At 45.5% G+C, this 23,248-nt stretch overlaps 1 protein-coding gene and 1 long non-coding RNA gene across 5 annotated transcripts; both read right to left on the bottom strand.

The window, feature by feature from the left end:
• Positions 1–2,236: 2,236 nt before the first annotated feature.
• LOC107282072 (uncharacterized) lies at positions 2,237–15,547 on the bottom strand. Of its 4 annotated transcripts, XR_010734276.1 has the most exons (7): positions 15,436–15,547; positions 15,100–15,348; positions 14,920–15,021; positions 13,937–13,999; positions 4,785–4,954; positions 4,425–4,514; positions 2,237–2,498 (listed from the first exon to the last, which is right to left on the bottom strand). It is a non-coding gene; the product is annotated as an uncharacterized lncRNA (long non-coding RNA). The 4 variants fall into 4 exon arrangements; XR_010734275.1 differs by lacking the exon at positions 4,425–4,514; XR_001548403.3 differs by lacking the exons at positions 4,425–4,514; positions 4,785–4,954.
• A 1,500-nt stretch (positions 15,548–17,047) lies between these two features.
• LOC9268815 (mediator-associated protein 2) lies at positions 17,048–22,954 on the bottom strand. The gene is made up of 6 exons (XM_015795223.3): positions 22,598–22,954; positions 20,160–20,265; positions 19,989–20,073; positions 19,263–19,346; positions 18,422–18,526; positions 17,048–17,880 (listed from the first exon to the last, which is right to left on the bottom strand). Exons 1-6 carry the CDS (start codon positions 22,633–22,635, stop codon positions 17,603–17,605), a joined length of 696 nt encoding a protein of 231 aa, XP_015650709.1. The 5' UTR covers positions 22,636–22,954; the 3' UTR covers positions 17,048–17,602.
• Positions 22,955–23,248: the final 294 nt, after the last annotated feature.

Genomic DNA, 23,248 nt, shown 5'->3' on the forward strand with positions numbered 1-23,248 from the left:
GCTTCTCCCGCTACCTCCCCGGTCCGCCGCCGCGCTTCTCCTGCCGCCTTCCTGGCCCGGCCGCGGCCGCTTCTCCCGCCGCCTCCCTAGCCCAGCGGCCACTGCCGCTTCTCCCGCCGCCTCCCCAGCCCGGCGGTCGCCGCCGCTTCTCCTGCCGCCTCCCCAGCCCGGCCACCGCCTCCATCGCCCGGCCGCCGCTTCTCCCGCCGCCTTCCTGGCCCGGTCGCCGCCGACCCCGCTGCGAGAGATCAAGAGAAAGAGGACAGAGAGAGATAGCGAGAGAAGAGACGCGAGGAGAAGCACTAGCTCGATTGTTTTCGACGAGGAGATAAGGGATAAGGATTATATATGCGTTAAGAGATATCTAGTCCCGGTTGGAGATATTAACCGGGACTAAAGATCTATTTTTAGTCCCGGTTGATAACACCAACCGGGACTAAAGATCCTCAGTGCCCTGACATCGTCTGACACAAATAGAACCAGGAGAAAAGATCATATAGTCCCTGAGCACTTTTAAACCGAGACTAAAATTAAAATGGTTTTTAGTCCTGGTTTTTAGTTGAACCGGGACTATTGTGGATTTTAGTTAACCCACGAAAGATGGTTTCTCCAGTAGCGTAACCTTTTTTTTTATTTGTTGTTGTTAACACAAGCAGTCCCCTACATTATATAATTTGGCCATTAGATTTCTACTTGTATTTTTATGAAAACTAAGAAAACATGCAGTAACCTTCTTTTATTTAAAAGCATTTCACATGATAAATCAAAATTTTTTTAACTACTAGACGTATTTGGCATTCTAGCTAAAATTATATCCCCTCAAGGATGGGCATTCAAACGTGCCACAGTTCAGCATGAATCACTGGTGGAGAAACCCACAATAGTCCCGGTTTGCAACCCCTTTAGTCCTGGGATATAAACTGGGACCCCAAATCTGGGATTAAAGATAGACAACTTTAGTCCCGGTTAAAATAACATCCCAGTTGGTAACACCAACCGAGACTAAAGATTATATTAAAACCGGGCTAGGCTAATGTGGTTTTTGGCCAACCCAGCAAATAGCGTATGCATGGAATCAGTTTCTGATACTTCTTCCATCCCAGTATAAATGCAACCTAATACGGATGAAACATATTCTCTGACTATATTGGAACGGGGGTGCAACCTATATTGGGATGTAGGGAGTATATATCTTCCTGTGTGCAAATGCATGAAATCCGCAGACCATTTTTCTTTATATCAACAAGATTCTTATCGATCGAGTACTACGTACGTAAGGTACATACATTTTGCTGAAGTACTCTCGTGGAAGAGCTAGCTCACTTTCATGCAACAATTCATTAATGGCCATATACAGTGGTCAACAAAAGTTAATATGTCTTGTACAGGCTTACTCTAAGCTGCTCTATATAGGAAGGCCAATAATTTCTTTGGTACCTAAAGTGGTGGCGTGAGGTACATTGTCTTTTATTTATTTTAAAGAAAAACAAAACTAGCTAGGTACATTGTCGACAAATCGTAAATACGTATGTAACCCACTATCTTAAATAAATAGATTTTGTCCTAAATAGTACTATGAGTTCCGGCAATGGTGCCGTCTTATGTGATGGTCATACAGGACATACTATCTCGATCTGATCTTATCTTATCCAAGATAGTGTTGCGCATTTCAATTTTGAAACAATAAAAGATAAATCTTAAAAGATATTTGCAATTTAATTAGGTGGTCGAACCAAATATATATATATACACGGTCGCACCTCACAAAGCTAGACACAAGTAAAGTGTTTTTTTATTAGCAAAATACATGTGCATATACTGTATATATGGGGAACATATCCTATGCACGTAAATTTCCCGTGCACACCAACAAGCAAATGTCGTAGAAAATTCTAGAAAAAATTAAACACATACTTCCAATAGTATTACACATACATGTGAAATCTTATCTTCAAATTTATTATATTTTAGCTAAAAAAAGATAAAATTCTGATAGATTTTTACTCTTAAAACTGTCAAAATTTTCACCTTTTAGTTATGGCTAAAACTTAATGAATTTTTGAATACGAGACTTTGTAGATATGTGTAATACTAATAGGATTAAATGTCCAAGTTTTCGTAGAATTTTTCATAACATTTGCTAGTTGGTGTGTATGAGGTGTGTACGGAAAGCTCGTGTGTACAGGATATGTTACGTATACTAGAAAGGGTTCACGCGCTACGCTGCGCGGCAACAAAAAGGAAATAGAGAGAACAATAAATATTACAGGAAAGATTAAGGAAACAATGTATACACGGTACATTATTTCAGAGTACTAATATGCAGAACAAAGAAAAAGAAAAGAGAACATGTCTGCCTCTTTGTAGTAAGAGCCCGTTCATACAGGACTTCATCTTTTATAAGTCCATGTGCAAGCTTCTCATCCTAGTTCAATCGACAACAGAAGCACAACAGCATAAATGGTTGCTTTGGTCCTGCAAACATGAAAGCTTTGTACCTACGTTGGAAAATATAACTCAGATAATAATTTCAATACAAAGCAGCATTGATCAAAGAGTGAGAGCATAAAACTAAATAGAGGGCCAGTTTGGTTTGTGACCAATGTTGGTCTTACCAAAATGCCAAATTTTGGTAAGTTTTGGCATGCCAATTTTTGGTAAGGCCAACAAGTGTTTGGATTGAAGCTAAATTAAACTAATTTGGCTAGCGAAATGGCCTATGTTACATAGGCATGTCAAAATTTGGCTTCAATCCAAACATACATAATTATTGTTGAGGTTGCCAAAAAATTGGCAAGCCTAATTTAGGCCTCAAACCAAACTGGCCCAGAGTGAATATAAAACAAAAAATATATGGAAATTTGTAAGAACAACAGGAAACTGATTATTCGTATGCATCACCATCGTCTTGCAAAGCACCTGTGACATACTAAACCCTAGAAAAGAAAGGGAGCTAGTGCTCTAGAATAACATAAGAATAAGGCCCTTGTGATTTGTCAATGTTTTATAAAGAAATCATGTTAGCTATTTAGCGGGCAACCAAGATTTACATCAAACCATTGAAATTACACCACCATACTGGTACTGTTTAGCAATGATACACATGAATCACCGAGTATACTATGTGGTAGTCATTGAGCACACATCAAACCCTGGAGCAGGGTACGGATGAGAAGTTGAATGTAACTCCTAGGAGTAAAATTCAGTTTTGAAAAGCATGTCGATTTGCATGCGTTTCTTTGTGGCCACTATTCTTCACACATTGAACAATACTATCTTATATCATATTTTTTGGGCTTGTGGAAAAACAAAATAAGAGTCAAACCCAAACTACAAACCAAATCTATATCTAACCATCGTGAGCCTAGTAACCTCACATTAGTACCAAAACCGTATTGTGCAACACAATGGCATAAAAATATATATAATGAGCTCATATATAAGGGCCTGTTTAGTTCGCGAAATAAAAATTTTTGGGTGTCACATCGAATGTTTGACCGGATGTTGGAAGGGGGTTTTGGACACGAATGAAAAAGCTAATTTCATAACTCGCCTAGAAACCGCGAGACGAATCCTTTGAGCCTAATTGATCCGTCATTAGCACATGTGGGTTACTGTAGCACTTATGGTTAATCATGGACTAATTAGCCTCAAAAGATTCGTCTCGCGATTTCCCACCTAACTGTGCAAGTAGTTTTTCTTTTAATCTATATTTAATACTCCATGCATGTGTCCAAAGATTCGATGTGATGTTTTTGGGAAAAACTTTTGGGGAACTAAACGGGGCCTAAATGGTGTGGTGCTATACACCTAGGAGGCTAAGAACATACACTTGGCTTTTAATGTAGCATATCCATCAAATAAAGGTAAGATGGGTGTGTCTTCTTTTTCACTTAATCTTAATGTGTGAATGATGCATAATTTCAAAAGAGACAACCAATAGAAAAGATCCATATGAATGCCAAAAAATAAGTGCTGCTAGCTAGTAAAAGGTCATAACACAAGAAAAAGGATCTGGTATAGGTGAATAGTATCTAAGTATTTAATATTATAAGAAAATGCTACCTGGGAGATGCACTAAACCATTTATTATACAATCAATTATAGGCAATCAAACATATTGCTTCTGAAAACAGAATTGAGGTAGTGGCATCGTAAAATCACAGGAAATAAAAATCTGAATAACATATCACCTGCAGGAGAGAATGACAGGCCTTGAGTAATTGTTGCACTTGTCATCACCAACAGAAACAACACCTAAATCTAATCAGGAGTGAGGAACATTGACCATTCTCATGATAGCACCAAGCCACCAACTAATGTGAGAGCTTATTCTAAGAAAACACGACACTACGGTCACCAACTAAAACTACTACGCCCAAATCAAAAGCAGACACAATATGTTGGCAAAATTTAAAAGCCACCTTAGGTTCTTTTGGCTAGGTTGTTGCCAACTATCATCTTAGTGGGCTTCCTTGGTATCTCATACTGAATGGATATGTGGTCTCCTTTCCCTGCATGGAGAAGTGAAGCAATAGGATGGAAATGCTACGGATGCAGATGTGGTATTGAAGAGAACCATCTTGAACATAATAGAGGATAGTAAAATATTAACGGAGCTTATGTTATGCAGGGGTGAATGATGCTATGCATATCATCCCCAAACCGATCAGGCCAATAAATCAGAATCGCTTCTATGGGTTGATATGAGAGGGCAGCCACACAGCTCAGATTCTAGCAAACACATCAAACAAAAAAAAGACGGGATTCTCAAGCATACTCACGAGCAAATGAACAACTTTGAACTAAAGGGCCAAAATGTGATTGGGGCAGCAAACTCGATGGAGAAAATCATAGATGCTTTGTGTTCTGAGGTTTTTCGGATGGTTCTCCATGTGGTACGATGCGCAACGTGATCAGCAACAGGCCCTTGATCATTCCTGGCCTTTGTTTCCTGCTGGGAGAGAAATTGGTTGGATTAGATTTAAGCAACGTGAGCACCAGCTTGCTTGCACCCTTTTTTCCAACAAAGATTTGAATCAGAAAAGAAATCCAATCTTTCTACCATGGATGAGAACTCCAAACAAAAAAAAAACTTACCATCAAGTAAACTGGTCTTCTCTATATAAGAGTCGAAGAGCAGCAAAGGCAAACTCCACTCCATCGAATAAAAACTCCAGCTCAGCTCAACGATTCCAAGAACCAGCCATGGGCTTTCGCCAACAAATCAAGAACAACAATTTAGCCGAATAGGAGCTAATACTGCTGCTGCTAGCATGACCACAGGTGTGGAGCACCTCCCAACACCCGGCACCAACACCACACACGATGCTTCCTAGATCAAGCTCCCACATCCAGCGAAGATGAGCGGAGCAGCCGACGAGGCACGCGGGGAGCTGGTCATCGCTGTACAGTGAGATGGGCGGCGATAGCTAGGGTTGATAGGGAAGGAGATTGTCCATAAGCCATCCGACCGTAAGATAATGATACGGGGACCATTGCGGGCCACGAGCACAAGACCATAGTAGCTCTTGCGGAGGGGAGCATCGGCGCCGCCGCTCCAGTCGAAGCGGACATGGGCGTCGCCGCTGGTCGGATAAGGGAGAGAGGAAGGGGATTGGGGACGGCGAGCGGGATGCGACATTAGGAGGGACCAAAACGACGGCGACGGAAGGTCTTGGAGGAGCATCGGCGCGCCGCAGCCCGATTGGAGCGACGGCCGACTCCCGGCCACCGAATCGCCAATCGGAGAAGGGAGAGAAAGGGGATCGGGGACAGGGAGGCGACGTGGGGAGAGGAGCGCTCGTCGATTCCACGACCTAGTAAGGGCGGAACCATCTAGATAGGAAATGGATGGCCAGATTTTGTCCATGCGTGGGAAAGAACGGCTCTGATCACGTGGACTCAATTAGAAATACGAAAATAACGAGGGGTTTTGTGCAAAATTTGATGACGTGGATCGGCTGGGCTTGCGGCGACTCTAGCACCTTTAAGATATCTAGTATATGAGACTCAAACCTGAAACTCCATCTTCACACGCCATCTTGCTATCTTATATTCTTATGTATAGAGCAATGTTAGCATGAAAGAATTTATTTTCCTTCCGCGTTCCTTTTTGTCTGAAACTAGTGACAATAATGAGGCATCTAAACAACTTTACGAAAAACTTGGTAAATATAAAAATTATAATATTTTGTCTCCATCCAAATTAAGATAAATACTCGAAGGCAAATAATACAGCAAGACATCGTGACGTGACTTCGCAGTTTAGCTGTAGCATGTATAGAGATAGCAACGGTGAATTCACCATCGGGGGGGGGGGGGGGGGTTACCGCCACATCCCCGTCACCGCGGTGATAAAACTTCACTGTCCCCGCCCCTGTCAACCACGACGGGGCTACATTTTCATCAGCCCCGATCACCACGCGGTGAATTTTTCCCTGTGGTGAACCCGTCCCCGGTTAAACAACATATTCATCTCTAAAGTCCAAACTCCAAACTATGTAATGCAAAGAAACACAAATCAGCACTTCAGCAGTACATCACATCATCATCCTCCTCAGCCTCATCTTCAGCCTCATCCTCCTCCTCAGCCTCATCTTCATCATCAAGTGCTGCTCAAGTGTTGATTTGTGTTTCTTTGCATTATATGGTTTGGAGTTTGGACTTTAGAGATGGATATGTTGTTTAACCAGAGACGGGTTCACCACGGAAAAAAATTCACCGCGTGGTGATCGGGGCTGGTGAAAATGTAGCCCCGTCGTGGTTGACGGCGATGGGAATGGTGAAATTTTATCACCGCGGTGACGGGGACGCGGAGGTGACCCCCGACGGTGAATTCACCGTTGCCATCTATAGCACGGAGAGGAAGCAGGCAGGGCCAACGAGGGGCACGGGGAGGCCGGCAAGCTCGCCCGCACCGCCTGATGCTTAGGCCTGCCAGTGGACTTTGTTTGGATTAAGTGGGCTGGATCCTCATTTGGATCCTTTTTTGTTGGATTGAATTGGCCTAGGATTCCATTTTGGATCGGACTGGACTGGGCTTACAAAAAATGTGGTTTGGTTTGGGGTGGATGCGGGCTGAGTAAAATAACTGATCCAGGCTCATAGCTACAATGGTTGGTTGCAGCAAAGTTAAAATAAATTACACACAATACAAAAACTTACCAATAAGTGTATAAGTGAAACAAAAGAAGCTACTGAATTCAATCCAAAAATCCACAACTATAATTTTCCAACCTCCCTTATCTCATATTTGAGGCATAACTGTTAATCTGTTGTTAATCTGTTATTTAGAGAGGAATTAGAGCTACCAAATCCACAAATTTGATACTCCCTCCGTCCCAGAATATAAGCATTTTTAGCATAGTGATAAATCAAAAATTTTTAACTTTGACTATTAATAACAAAATAACAAAAAATTAATCATGTAAAATTGATGTTACTAGAATTATCATTAAACAAACTATCAAAATATGTAACTTTTTTTATTTAAAATATTTTACTTTTATATGGATATTGTTGATCAAAGTAGCATCTCGGAGACCATGTCAGAGTCCTAAAAATGCTTATATTTTAGGACGGAGTATATCAATAAAGTTGCAAATCCACCAAATAAGTTTCGTTCTGAAAAAACATTGTATAGCTTAACTGTAGATAAATGCAATGCTCAAACAAAAGCATTCCTGCTTTTAAAATTGTTATTCAGATGTGGCTTTGACTATCACTCTGGCAGTCATTTAGTCCTAAGGCAACTATTTTGATTCCTCTAAATGAACAATTTTTATAGCTTTCACTCCTAAACTCATGAATGGTCTAGTTTATCCCCAAACATCCACAACCTAGAACGCAAGGTAATCGACTATCTATTTTGGGAGGAAATGAAGGCCTTTGGCTCCTAAGACGAACCAACAAGGAATGGTAGAGGTTGATTATACTGGACCATGCTTTATAATCCCTTCACCATCTCCACCACCAAACGAAGCCCCATCTGCTTCTCTAGCGATCCAAGTGCCCAATGTGCTAATAAGAAGAGCAATTGTTACCACTGCCTCACACACACCAATAAATAGTGGAGCGAGGCGATGCTACGAGGGTGGCTGCGGATCTCAGGCGAAGGAGGAGGCTACTTCGACGCAGCGGTGGTGTGAGTTGTAACCCTAAAACCCCTGGCTCGCAAGGCAGAAGAGGAGTGCACCGCCTCGCCGCACAGGCCTCGCGCCTCTGATTTTTTTTCATTTTATTCCTTTTTCTTTTGGGCTGCCTCTATTGCTTCATGGGCCGCAGCTTCTAGTGAGGCTGTACGGAGCCACAAGTAACAAGTCTCATAAGACCAAAACACTGGTCTCATGAGAAACTGGGTGTCTTCACTGTTTGTTCAGCTCACAATCTGGCAAAATCAGCAGCCTTCTTTGCTGCCAGAGTGCTAGTGGGAGAGACCCCCTCGGGGAATGGATGAGAGTAGGAAGACGTGGAAAGTCCAATGGAAAATCAATGCCCCTGGGAAAATGAAGATCAATCTATGGAGGGACTTGCACGACTGCCTGCAGACAGGTTTTCAACTCCACAAGCGACAGATTCTGGCAACAGATAGATGTGTCTTCTACAACAGAGGCAGCCTGATCGAACAGCGGTAGCAGATATATGTCTCCTGTTGTGCCCCTTCACAGCTGCTGTGTGGGACGAAGTGAGATCGACTTTCCCGATTAGTTTATGAAGGGGTGAATTAACAAGTCTAAGACATTGGATTTCAGATTTCATGAAGGGAAGTTCGTGCCTCCAAAATACAGTGTTAGCAGCCACCCTTTGACACATTTGGGAGGCGAGGAACGATTCAAAGAACGACAAGTCCTCTTTCTATCTGCATCTAGTGGGATAGAAGATAGTGGCATATGTCAACATGATTGTGCAGCACTGCTACAAGATGATGACTGCCTAGGCAATTTTCCTCATAAATGTCTTTCGAGATGTAATTTTCGGAGTGTATCCGAGATGTCCTCTGTAGTGTGTACAGATGCTACTTACTTGATCAATGAAGTGCCATGATTATATTATCTCAAAATAATCACGATACTGCTACACGCGTCAGAAAATGAGAAAAAAACGAACAGACCTCATCCAGGTCGGCGAGGCGGCGTTTTTTTGAGGAGCGATGTCACCGGAGAGACGGAGAAGGAGCAGAGGTGAAGAGGCGAGGCGACTCGAAGCTGAGTCACCCGGCGCCCACGCCGCGCCGCACCGCTGAGCCGATAGCAGCAGCTAGCCCACGAAGACGAGCTGGCGAAGGCGAGTAGCGGCGGGACTCCAGAATCCGGGTCAGGGAGGCGTGCGGCCAGGGACGCGAGGTGGCGTGGCGCCGGCGTGCAGTGGCGACGGTGATAGCCAACGGCGCGGCTTGTGTGTGGTGGCGGCTGGGGGTTGGGAGACAGGGAGTAGGGAAGGTAGCAGGCAAGGCCTTAGGTTTTCTTAACTGGGCCAAGCCCATCGCAACTTGCAAATGGGCTAGACAACGTACGTAGGGGTGGTAATGGGTCAGGGCCCATAGAACCTTTTTCACGAGGAACAAGTTCACCAGAGGTCCCTCAACTTAACAGCGAGATTTTTTGAGGTCCCTTAACCACAAAACCAGAAATATGTATCCCTAAACTCGCACAAACCGTGCACTCAACGTCCTATAGCAGTATATATGGTTGGTTTCGCTGACGTGGCATCCTAGTCAGCAAAAAAATTAAAAAAAGAACGTGGGGCCCACATGTCAGCTGCATATCTTATTTTCTTCTCTTTTTTTCTCCTCTTCTATCTTCTCTCTTCTCTTTTCCATGCTGCTGCTGCTGCTACTCCTGTCCCTGCCCCAGCCGCGGGACACGAGATCCACCGCTGCCGCCGAAGTCCTCGTCGTCGCTGCGGCTGGAGAGCTTGCTGTTGGGGGAGGTCGCGCCGGGCTCCTCGTCCTCCTTGCTGCAGCTGGCCCCCCTCACCGGCGCCGGCCGGTTCACGTCGATCCGCGGCAGGAACGGCATCTCGATGTCGTGGCACGCCATCATCGCTGTCCTCCCCCGACCTTTGTAAGATCCATGCACGAAACTGAGACGCTAAGATTGCAGCATGCATGCACGCACGACGTCGACATAGTCCGTCCATCCATACTCATCGGAGGAGGAAGAGGAGGAGAAGAGGCCGACGCCGCTATTCCAGCCGCACAGCTGCTGCAGCGGCGGGGCGGCACCACGGCGCGGCGGCGGCTCGTCGGCTGCACCACCGGCGACACCGAGGCTGAGCCCAAGCCTGAGGCTCATCGGCGGCACCACGCGCCTCGCCCGTATCTTGCGGTAGGCAGCGTCTTGACAAATCCCTCTACGGCGAGGACCATCTCGCCGTCGACGACGACGGCGATGAAGAACCCAAAGAAAGGCTCGGGCGAACCCGAGCCCGAGAAGCGCGTGCGGGTGAGGTCCCACGCCAGGTCGATGCGGCGGTCGCTAGAGGAGCCGGAGATGGATGCGGAAGGCCAGTGTCTCCTTGTTGAAGTATATCCCCACCCCATCACTGAGGGGGACGCCAGGGTGGTCGAGGACGAGAGGCGGAGCATGTACAGCGCAGAGCGAGAGGCCGAGGGAGGTGCGCGTCCAGGACAATGCGGCAAGGCCGAGGTGGGTCTCGTAGATGGAGGTCGCCAAGCTGGGTCCCGCGGGGCCGGACGCTGCAGCCGCGGACGACGCGTAGCGGAACAACACCGCCATCACCGCTCCGCCCACCGTCGGCCTCCCTCACTGAAGAAGAGAAGAGAGAAGAGAAGGAGAAAGAGAAAGAAAAAAATGTGCATCTAACATGTGGGTCTCATGTATTTTTTTAATTTTTTTGCTGACTAGGATGCCACTGTTGGCAACTTTTTGTGACAAGTTGACAACAACGATCGCAGCACCTTACGCCTTGCGGTGATCCTAGAGTCGCCAACCACCTCAATCTAGCAAAAACTAGACCAAGATGGGTTTTGATAACTAAACCTGCTAGCAAAGCCGATTTCTAGATAACTACCCGTCTCGTGGGCAAAACGGAAGGTTTTCAGGACAAACCTACAAAGAGGTGTCGCACTCTCGCAGCGGCGACGGACGATTTACGGCGCAAATCGACAAAGATGGACAAACTAAGAGAAAACTAGAAGCAATATGAAAAACGAAAAACGATTCGATTGATTGGTTGTAGATTGGTTAGTTACAATTGAACCGGCCATATCCCTTATATAGGGGTTGGTCTTGCCCTCTACAGGCCCTCTTCCACGTCCAACCCAGGGTAGAAACCAAAGGAAACCCGAAACATGCCTTCCCGAGCAAGAAAACCTCGAGACCCGACAAAACACAGTCGGACTCCGACCTGCCGGTCAGACCGGCCCATTGCCGCCGGTCTGAACGGTCAGACCGCCCAACACACGGCGGTCAGACCGGCCCTACTTGGAGGAAACCGGCAGACTTCCAAACTTTGGCAATCTTTCCTATTTTATCTCTAGGTGCCAAATTTGGGTGTAAACAGCCACGTCAGCGAAACCACTCATATATACTGCCCTAGGACCTTGAGTGCACGGTTCATGTGAGTTTAGGGGTACACATTTCTGGTTTTGTGGTGAAGGGACCTCAAAAAATCTCGCTGTTAAGTTGAGGGACCTCTTGTGAACTTGTTCCTCGTGAAAAAGGTTCTATGGGCCATAACCCATTACCACCCCTACGTAAGCTGCCTAGCCCATTTGCAAGTTGCGATGGGCTTGACCCACTTAAGAAAACCTAAGGCCCCCCTGCTACCTTCCCCACTCCCTGTCTCCCAACCCCCAGCGGCCACCACACACAAGCCGCGCCGTTGGCCGTCGCCGTCGCCGCTGCATGCCGGCGCCACGCCACCTCGCGACCTTCGCCTCACGCCTCCCTGACCCGGATTCCGGAGTTCTGCCGCTACTCACCTTCGCCAGGTCGTTGTCGCGGGCTCGCTGCTGCTCTCGGCTCAGCGGCGCGGCACGGCGTGGCCGTCGGGCGACTCAGCTTCGAGTCGCCTCGCCTCTCCACCTCTGCTCCTTCTCCGTCTCTCCGGCGACACCTCTTCTCGAAAAAATGTCGCCTCGCCGACCTGGATGAGGAAGTCTGTTCGTTTTTTTTTCACATTTTCTGACGCGTGTAGCAGTACCGTGATTATTTTAAGATAATATAATCATGGCACTTCATTGATCAAGTAAGTAGCATCTCAGCATCTGTACAGACTACAGAGGACATCCCGGATACACTCCGAAAATTACATCTCAAAAGACATTTATGAGGAAAATTGCCTGGGTAGTCGTCACCTTGTAGCATGCTGCACAATCATGTTGACATATGCCACTATCTTCTATCCCACTAGACACAGATAGAAGGAGGACTTGTCGTTCTTTGAATCGTTCCTCGCCTCCCAAATGTGCCAAAAGGTGACTGCTAATACTGCATTTTGGAGGCACGAACTCCCCTTCATGAAATCTGAAATCCATTGTTTTAGACTTGTTAATTCACCCCTTCATAAACTAATCAGGAAAGTCGATCTCACTTCGTCCCACACAGCAGCTGTGAATGGGCACAACAAGAGACACATATATCTGCTACAGCTGTTCGATCAGGCTGCCTCTGTTGCAGAAGATACATCTATCTGTTGCCAGAATCTATTGCTTGTGGAGTTGAAAACCTGTCTGCAGGCAGTCGTGCATGTCCCTCCATAGATTAATCTTCATCTTCCCAGGGGCATTGATTTTCCATTGGGCTTTCCACGTCTTCCTACTCTCATCCATTCTCCGAGGAGGGCCTCTCCCACTAGCACTCTGGCAGCAAAGAAGGTTGCTGATTTTGCCAGATTGTAAGCTGAACAAATAGTGAGACCAGTGTTTTTGTCTTATGAGACTTGTCACTTGAGGCTCCGTACAGCCTCACTAGAAGCTGCGGCCCATGAAGCAACATAGGCAACCCAAAAGAAAAAGGAATAAAATGAAAAATATCAGAGGCGCGAGACCTGCGCGGCGAGGCGGTGCACTCCTCTTCTACCTCGCGAGTCAGGGGTTTTAGGGTTACGACTCACACCACCGCTACGTGGAAGTAGCCTCCTCCTCCTTCGCTTGAGATCCGCAGCCGCCCTCGTAGCATCGCCTCGCTCCACTATTTATTGGTGCGTGTGAGGCGGTGGTAGCAATTGCTCTTCTTGTTAGCACATTGGGCACTTGGATCGCTGGAGAAGCTGATGGGGCTTCGTTTGGTGGTGGAGATGGTGAAAGGATCATGAAGCATGGTCCAGTATAATCAACCTCGACCATTCCTTGTTGTTGGTTCGTCTTAGGAGCCAATGGCCTTCATTTCCTCCAAAAATATATAGTCGATTACCTTGCGTTCCTGTAGGTTGTGGATGTTTGGGGATAAACTAGGCCACTCATGAGTTTGGGAGTGAAAGCTATAAATTAACGATGTATACGAAATGAATTGACGTTGAGTGAAGTCCTTAGGTCGGTCTGGGCACACTCTCCCCCTATCAGCAAACAACTAAACACCATATGTGTACCATATGAGGCTCAAACCTAAAATCCACATTTTTCAATATTTTATTTAACAAATATCACATTTTATCATTTTAATCCAGATCACAAAATAAATCATTCTATATGTGTAATTGAGCCCAAATGGTAAGTAAACTCATCACTAAGCATGGCTAAGCATTTTCATAGACTATCATTCTTAATGTGACGAAATGAATTGTCCCTAAGGCTTGGAATATTTGTTAAGGTCTTTTGTGTAGTTTAGGTGATAATGCAAGTTAAGGAGTTGAGCTAACAAATTTTACAAAATTTTAATGGGTTAATGTACACTTAACATGCAAGTTTTGCAATCTTTTCAAAAACCTCCAAATCATAGGTTCAATGTGATAAAGAGGGGAGGTGGCTTGCCTTGCTCTTCCTCTCCTTGCTCAGCTACAAAGTAGGTCTCCTCGTGACTCGGCTGTGAATCGTCTAATCACACATATGCAAAGTCAAAATTATAAACATACATAAAAATCCAACATGCTCTAAAATGAATGCCTTTTCTTAACCTAAAATGAATGCCTTTTCTTAGGTTAAGTGTGTTCTGTGTTAAGTTGATTTTTAGTGAAAGAGTTTTCATTTTAGCAGTTTTCATTTAAAGATTACAAATTTTTAAAGTGTTTACATGATAATTATGGTCCTAAGTGCATTTCGGATTTTTGAGACATAAATCTTTATGATTCTGTTAAGTTGAACATTTTTATGATGCAGAGCATGAAAATATGATTCCAACAAAATTTAGTTTGCAAATTTTAGAGTTAGGATGAAGTTTTGACAAATTCTTAAAGTTCTACCATTTTTCGGTTGTTTATAAACTAGTTTTACATTTTCTCTGTTTTCTTGAGTCATTTCTCTCTCTCGGGTCCACCAGTCAGTGACTATCATTTTACGCAAAAGCCCCTGGGTTCTCGGAAAATAGATCCCGCAGCCCCTAGCACGTGTTTTAGGTTTTTATGCAAAAAGACGCTTGAGTTTTAGTTTATTTACATATTAGTACTGGTCCCACTTGTAAGTGACTGCTTGAGTTTCTAATACATCCCTGGGAATCTTTAAATTTCACAAGCCATGCCCTTGCTCTGGACAGAGCAGAGCAGCAGCACAGCCGCGAGTTTCACGGCATCACCGGCGGCGAACGGTGACGATTCAGCCCAAGCTCCCAAAACGAAAAGTGTATAGAACAACCGTGCGAACCCATTGGTGGCTGTATTGCAAGCTTTGGTGCTCTATAGCGGTTGTTAGGATGTTAGAAGCGGTGGTTAAGCTCAGCTTGCACATGCATGTGGGTTTTGAGGCTTGATCTAAACGTGCATGTGTTAGCTGGAGGTCCTAGGGACTATTAGGAAGCTCACCAAGCAGCGAACGCGGCTCGGCGAAGTCTTGGCGACGGTGTGCTGGTTCGGCGACGGCGCGGCTGCTACGGTCGTCGTCGGCAGTGCTCCTCCGGCCTTGATCTGTTCAAAGCGAAGGCACACATCGATTTGAGACGACACAAGACAGCTCTAGGCGAAAAATATTGTGCCGAAGCTCACCAGAGAAAGAGGAAGAGAGAAATGGCGTCGGCGGTCGGAGTTGGGGAAGAAGAAGGGGATCTCCCACCGTGGTCCACCTCGTGCCGATTCCTTCGGGGTTCTTGGTCAATGGGTGCTGGTGAAGATGTTGGCGAGATGGCCTGACCAATGGTGGACTGTGGAAGCCGGGCGACGAGCAACAGCGATGCGACGGTGCCCAGAGCGCGGCGGCGTTCCGAGTAATGACGCGGTCGCGTTCCCGGAGATTGGCTGCACCAAAAGAGGCGTTCTTGGTGGCGTTAGAGACGGCATTGAGAGGGGGTTACAGAACGCATATTTAACGGAAATGAAGCTCACCGTCGATGGCGTCGAGGACTTCTCTCGCCGGCGCCGAAGATGGCACCTCCGTTCCCAGCGAACCCGAGACGAGATGCCTCGGTTCTTCCGCGAAACGAGACAAGGGCAAGAGGGAGAGAAGGTTGGTCGGCTGGTCGGCTTATATGGCGTCGCCGGCGGAGGAATGGAGGAGCAGCTCGCCCTCTCCCGTGCTCGACGCGTGCTCCCGCGCGTGGCGCGCGAGTTATGAGCCGTGGGCCCGTGTGGAGAGCGATGTGAGGCTGACAACAGGGTCCCACCATGCTGCCCTGGCCCACATGGCAGCAACTTGTGTGAGAGAAGGAGAGGAGATCTAGGGTTTTGGCTGTCTGGAACTGAAGTGTAATTCCAACTTTGGGCTCGGTTTAAAATTACTTCCAGGCAGAATTTGGGTCAGTGACCAATGGCAAAGTTGTAAAGCAATATTTATACTACAGTTTGGATCAGGTCTTACATGGAACAATTTTGTTTTTTACCCCCACTTTGATCTCTAATATTGATTTTGCCCCTACTTTTTAGGGTTTTCGTTTTTGCCCCTACTTTTTTTTTAAACCGAAAGATACTTTTGCCCCTGTTCTGAATGGAGGAGCTAACTGTGTTAAATAGAACATTTATACCATCTCCCGTAACTATTCATTAATTGTGTTTTTGCCCCCCATTATGCAATGGCTTTGGAATTTTATTTTTGTGAATATGTTTAAAATTAAATGACAGATTTTGACATTACAAATTGGACAAAATTTGAATTTAATGGAATTTTAACAAAATTTCGGCAGCATTTTAACAAAATTTCAACAAAATTTTACACAATCATATGAAGTCATATTGTACCTCACAAGTATCACAAAGCATGACAACATAATCTGGAAGGTTTAACTATGCAGCGAGAGGAGAGGAGCGATAGCCTGGAAGGGTTAACTCTTTCACAGGGGTAAAAAGGTAAATCACTAATTCCAAAAATCATTATTTCCTACCATAAACCCGGTCCCACTAACTTCCATCCAATCCAAGGGTAAACGCCTCTTTCGGTTTAAAAAAGTAAGGGCAAAAACAAAAACCCTAAAAAGTATAGGCAAAACTAATATTAGAGATCAAAGTGGGGGCAAAAACGAAATTATCCCGTCTTACATTCTAGATGTCCAAGGTCGAATTTTGGCAAGGTGTCAAAATGTGCTCCAGAGAATCTGTCAAATTTCTGAGTTTAGAATATTTAGAGAGTTGTTTGGTCCATCTAATGAGTTGATAAATTAGACTAAAATTAATATTTGGTTTCTAAGGTCAGCAAAGAGTTAATACAAATTTTCCCCAGATTTTTGAGTTGTCCCAAGATGTCCAAGGGAGAAAACTGCCGCTGAATCGATTACGCCAAGAGCATCTCGAGACGAAATCAACCAAGCCAAAAAAAAAAAAAAACGGAGCTGAAGTCGAAAATTCGAAAATGTGCGGCGAATCACGCGAGAAGCGAGCGGTGAATCGCCGGCGAAGGTTAGCCCTCGCACACCAAGGTTAGGCACCCGGGTATTCAGGATCAAGAACCCGGGGACTCTTTTACATGTGCGTTGTTGTGGAAAAAAAATCCAAATCCAAATTCATAGAACATCAAATTTGCCTATATTTGACTCGGATGCTCAGTTCAGAGAGAAGAAAAAACAGGAGCATCAAATCAAAAATACATATAGGATAATAAGCTCCTTTTGGAGAGCAAGATTGGTAGCAAACCAATTAAACCGACGCAAAAGACAAATCAGACCAAAGCCGCTCAGATGGATGGACGAGCGCCGCAACGACGAACAGTGAAGGTGAAGGCTTGACCGGCAAAACAGCTCAGGTCTCATTTGTGTGATTCATGCAAAAGATGTTACATTCCATGGCTTGCAACAAGTAGAAGGTGCTTTGTAAAGCCCTGTCGACCAAGCTTCAGGCCCGACCAAACATGTCTTCTTCAAGATACATAAACCATAACGATATAACTCCAGCATATCATGCATGGGGCTGCAGCCCTCGAGCCTCATCACAGAAATGCAATTGAGTCAACCTAAATGCTCAGGAAATTCAAGACGCCTTTCCTGCAAAGCTCCGGGGGAGTGCCGACAGTTCAGGGAAAATTAACCTCTCTTCTCCTGACCCCCCGAGCTACGATGATACTGCTTTACTCTGCGATTCTAACCTTCTTGTTCTTCTTCTTGGATTTCTCCCCTGGCGTCTGAGGAACCTCCAAGGTCGTGCCACTGTCGCCACCACGAACCTGGGATCCTTCAGCCGACTTGCCCGATACATTCGAGTGCCCCAAACTGCTCTCATCCTTTCTCTTCTGATTGTGTTTGTGCGCGGGCTCGGCACTCTGTTGGCCCAGCGATAGCGCTGAGCCTTGGCTGCTGCGGTTCTTCGACCCGCTAGAGAACCGAGACCTCGTCTTCTTTGAAGAACCTGGAAGACCGGACAAATTCAGATCAGTGACGGCAACTACTGTTTACCAAAGTGTTCTATTTATGATAGAAAAAGATAAAACACTTCAGCTGTTGGCTGGAAACCTTATTAATTGAAAGTGCATACCTTAATCAAAAGAAATAGAAACTACAGAGATGGGCTTAGTATCTCTCTCTCAGAACAGTTCTTCGATCTTATAATACAAGGGCATGCATTGCATCACTGACATGAGTCTTCATAATATAAATCAGGAATTTGGCTAATCTCAACTTTCAACGATGCCCAAAAAATCTTAAGACAAATAGTATGTTCATCACCTCATTACTGTCAATGCGAAAAGATTGAACAGCAATATGCACTTACAAAGTTTAATCTGGTGATACTGGATTTCTAGTTAAAACAGAAGGCCTATACATGTCTAAGTTATTGACTAGTCCAACTGGAATGGCATATCATGCTTGTCAAGTCTATATAATACATTTACCATAGACAGCAGAAGAGTGGCATCCTTACAAAATGATGCCCGAGAAAATTAACTCACCTGCAGACTTCTTACTGCTAGGAGTGAGACTCCCCAAACCTGGCTTCTCCGGTTCTTCAGGGTCAGGATAACGAACTAAGCTAACTCGACGTGCAATCTTCCCAACTGGAATTTTTTTGTTATGATTAAAAATTATGCATACAGTAAGTTAAAAGAACAAGAGTGAAGTGCATGAGCGGTCCCTAAATTTGTGCGGGTGTGCCATCTAGATCCCTACTCTCAAAATGCATTTTCGGGTCCTCGAACTTATCTTGGGTGTCATATAGGTCCAAACGAGCTCCAAACCGCTCCATGCGTTGATGTGGCATGCCACGATAGCATCTACGTGTTAGTCGGACCCACGTGTCATTCACATAGGAAAAAAATAAGATTAAAAAACATATTTTCTCCTCTACATTAGAATTTTTATCTTTTTTTGTCTACCTTAAGAGGAGAAAATATGGCTTTTAATTTTATTTTTTATATATGCTTCACATGTGGATTCCACTGAGACGTAGGCACCACTGTGGCAATGTCACGTCAGCGCATGGAGCGGGTTAGAACCCGTTTGAACCTATGTGACACCCATGACAAGTTTAGGGACCTATAAAGTGTATTTTTGAAGTTTATGGACCTAGATGACACCCAGACATAAATTTAGGGACCGCCCATATACTTTACTCAAAGAACAATATTAGCTGCCTCTCAGGAAAGGAAGAAATGATAGATGACCAAAATCACAAAAATCAAATATGTCAACAAACAGCTCAATTTAACAAGACCGATAACAAGTAAAAACAGCATCCATGCAAAATAGTAAAATACTGCAGAAATAAACTGCAAAGTTGGTATTTCAGCATACCAGCTTTTGCTTCTGGTCCGGATGGAAGGAAAACAGTTGCATCTGGTTGCTGAGCAGCAAAGCTAACAAGATCATAAGATTTCCCTGCCAAATTAAGAACAAGTACAACTCAAACTTTTGGGAGAACTTTAAATTGTTATTGCCACAATAATTTAAAAGCGACAAACTGACAATCTTAACCAATAAAAAGAAGTTAGAAAACCTAGTAGCCTACTGCTAGTACTCTTACTGATGAATGTTATCAATCTAGCTTCAAATCACAGATAACGAGGAAGCTGCGAGCAGATTTCACTTCACCAATCAAACTTCTGAACATAAAAACTTCTATATGTAAACTAAATTATAGCACCTTAATTCCATTTTTATTGAAAAAAATATTTAATAAGTATTAATTTGTTCATTTGTTGCCTAAAGATTAGCAAGCAACTTGAGCTCTACAAAACACTACTAGTCATCAACGAACCAGCATTGACGTCATCTTCATACAAAAATGAGACGCAAGCTTGACCATAGAAATGCAAGCAGTTCCGTTGATAGGATTAACATTGTTTGGGATTAGTAATGAGAAGTCTAGGTGCCCTCTTTGGGAAAAACTAATCAATAAGGTAAAAGTGTGATTGCATGAGCTAATACAGGTTGCGTTCAATCCAACTGTACAGAAAGCAGAAAAACCTTCGAAAGACATAATCGATCAGGTGCAACATAATTCATTTAATATTATCTTACCTGAGGAACTATCCAAACTGCTCAATTTTCCATCACGGTGCAACTTAAGAGTAACCTCTTGACCATGAAAATCAGACGCATCTAACTGCATGCAACACAGAAAAACATTATATTCAAGATCCCTTGTGCAGCATGCCACATGGCACATAATGAAAATAATATCCGTATAACCTGATTTAGAGGCCACTGTATTAGCCAAAGTTCTGTTGACTCTGTTTGTGATATATCAAGCATAGCCTCTTCGCTGTTCTCCTCAAATGCCGGTCCAGGCTCATAGCTACAATGGTTGGTTGCAGCAAAGTTAAAATAAATTACACACAATACAAAAACTTACCAATAAGTGTATAAGTGAAACAAAAGAAGCTACTGAATTCAATCCAAAAATCCACAACTATAATTTTCCAACCTTCCTTATCTCATATTTGAGGCATAACTGTTAATCTGTTATTCAGAGAGGAATCAGAGCTACCAAATCCACAAATTTGATACTCCCTCCGTCCCAAAATATAAGCATTTTTAGTATAGTGATAAGTCAAAAAAAATAACTTTGACTATTAATAGCAAAATAACAAAAAAATTAATCATGTAAAATTGATGTTACTAGATTTATCATTAAACAAACTATTAAAATATGTAACTTTTTTTATTTAAAACATTTTACTTTTATATAGATATTGTTGATCAAAGTAGCATCTCGGAGACTGTGTTAGAGTCCCATGTTTGCATTATATGGTTTGAAGTTTGGACTTTAGAGATGAATATGTTGTTTAACCGGAGACGGGTTCACCACGGGGAAAAATTCACCGCGTGGTGATCGGGGCTGGTGAAAATGTAGCCCCGTCGTGGTTGACGGGGGCGGGGACGGTGAAATTTTATCACCGCGGTGACGGGGACGCGGAGGTGACCCCCGACGGTGAATTCACCGTTGCCGTCTCTAGCACGAAAAGGGAGCAGGCAGGGCCAGCGAGGGGCACGAGGAGGCCGGCAAGCTCGCCCGCACCGCCTGATGCTTAGGCCTGCCAGTGGATTGACTTTGTTTGGATTAAGTGGGCTGGATCCTCATTTGGATCCTTTTCGGTTGGATTGAAATGGCCTGGGATTCCATTTTGGATCGGACTGGACTGGGCTTACAAAAAATGTGGTTTGGTTTGGGGTGGATGCGGGCTGAGTAAAATAACTGATCCACAAACTGAATCCATGGACTGAATCCACACGCTAGGGTAGACTCCTCGCATCCTCCGCTCCTCCTCCGCCGCCGCTGCCGCCGCCGCCATCGCCGCCGACGGGCGTCGCTGCTGCTGCTCCTTGCCACTCCGCCCTCGCTGCAAGCAGCTGCGGCCCCACCAGCTCCCCCTCGTCCTCCGCTCCGGCGTCATCTCCCGGCACTGCTCCGCCAGATTGCCATCTCCTCTTCATCGGCGCCAAGAAGCTGCTGCTGCTCTCCACTTTGAACTCGCTGCAAGCGGCTGCAGCTCCACCGGCTCCCCCTCGTCCTCCGCTCCGGCGTCATCTCCTGGCAACGCTCCGCCAGATCGCCATCTCCGCACCGTCGGCGCCAAGAAGCTGCTCCTCTCCTCCATGCAAGATCCGCTGCCGCGTGTCCCTGCCCTTAACCCCCCACAAGATCCGGCAATACTCTCTCCCTTCAAGATCCGGCAAGTACTCTTTCCTCCATGTATTGTGGATTGTGTGCTGAATGCCATGCTTAGAAGATTTGTTCTAAATTGCATTTACAAGCAGCTACCTTTCATTACCATGCATGCATAAGAATATTGATTTCATGTATCGAGTTGCCATGGCCACAACTATGAATGACCTGTATGTTTTCCAAGATCAGTTGTGCTAATTTAACCATGGGTACCTAACAACAGTCTAAAATTATGATCTCTTTTCAGCAAACTATTATATGCACAATAGTTGGATATTTATCACGGTCTCAACTACTGTTGTGGAACATCATTAGATTACTATGTAGCATGTACTGAACAAAAATCTGATTTATTTTGATTTTAGAATACTGACTGGAGTCCAAAAGAAAATGGTAGCTTGCTGCTGCTGATTGTACTGCACCAACCTCGCCTGCTTAAGCGGAGAACATGTCTATACACAATTCAGAAAGTTCAACTGGCCATAGTTCTAGTCATGAATCATCTTCACACCCGCCCGCAGAAGATGACGCGTTTGGAGTAGTCAAAGCAGAAGGAGCTCCAGAACCTGCAAGATGGCTTTTCGGAGCAGGAGCTCCTTCAACTGCAAGACGACTTTTCGGCTTGGCTGTGGTCCTTTTCGAAGGAGGAGACCTGCGAAGGGCATTTGCATTGGACTTGCGAGATTTGTCAGCACCCGACCCGACGACCGCTGGGGCTGCACGCAATGCAACGACCGCAGGGGCAGCACCCAGCACGACGGAGGATCCGGCAGTAGGCCCAACGTTGTATCACGTGGTGGCAAGTCCAAATCCATGGCGGCGTCCCTTCGCGTGGACCGCCGGACGTGGGTTAGTGAGTCAACGACGTAGCTATGGAAGACTAATAACTCGACGGAGAAGAACTAGAGGTAGGCGTCTATCGAGTACAGAGAAGGGATAAGGGATTGAAGCATTTTCTCACCTTGCATCGTAGCTTACGCGGGGGGAGGCCGAAGCCATGGTCGGCCGATGGCGGATGGCGTGCTCCCGGCGGCGCGGCGACAGAGGCTCCCGGCGGATGGCGTCCTCCCGGCGACGGCGGCTCCCGGCGGCGCGGCCGCGACAGCTCCCGGCCGCGCGACGGCGGCTGCTGGCGCCGCGCCCGCGTCGACGGCAGCAGGAGGAGGCGGCGGCGCACCGCGCACGCGAGAGGAGGCGGCGGCGCGCGCGCGGCGCGTCTGGAACAGGCGAACGGCTGGCGGTGGCGGCGTGCGGCGTGCCTGCAGCGGAGAGCCGGAGGAAGAGGAGAGGAACCAGTGGCGTGGGCGCGTGGCTGCGCAGCTGAGGTTTGACTAGGGTTTTGCTATATATACCCCTGTTAATAGGGCTTCAATACTATGGGCCAAAACATCTTAAAAAGTCTAGAATCAGCCCTCTATACTGTAAAGCCGGATCACCAGGAGGCGGGGACGGGGATGGCCGTCATCCCCAATCTACCATATAGTTAAACAAATGGTTTTACTCATTCATCATTCATCATGTCACACATCCAACGATCCAAATTAATCTGATGAGTCGTATCGGACGGCGTCGACGCCTCCCTCCCAATCGCGCCCCTCCCACACCCCCTCCC

The sequence above is a fragment of the Oryza sativa genome, chromosome 8, assembly GCF_034140825.1.
Source record: "Oryza sativa Japonica Group chromosome 8, ASM3414082v1".
In the NCBI taxonomy this organism is placed as follows: domain Eukaryota; kingdom Viridiplantae; phylum Streptophyta; class Magnoliopsida; order Poales; family Poaceae; genus Oryza; species Oryza sativa.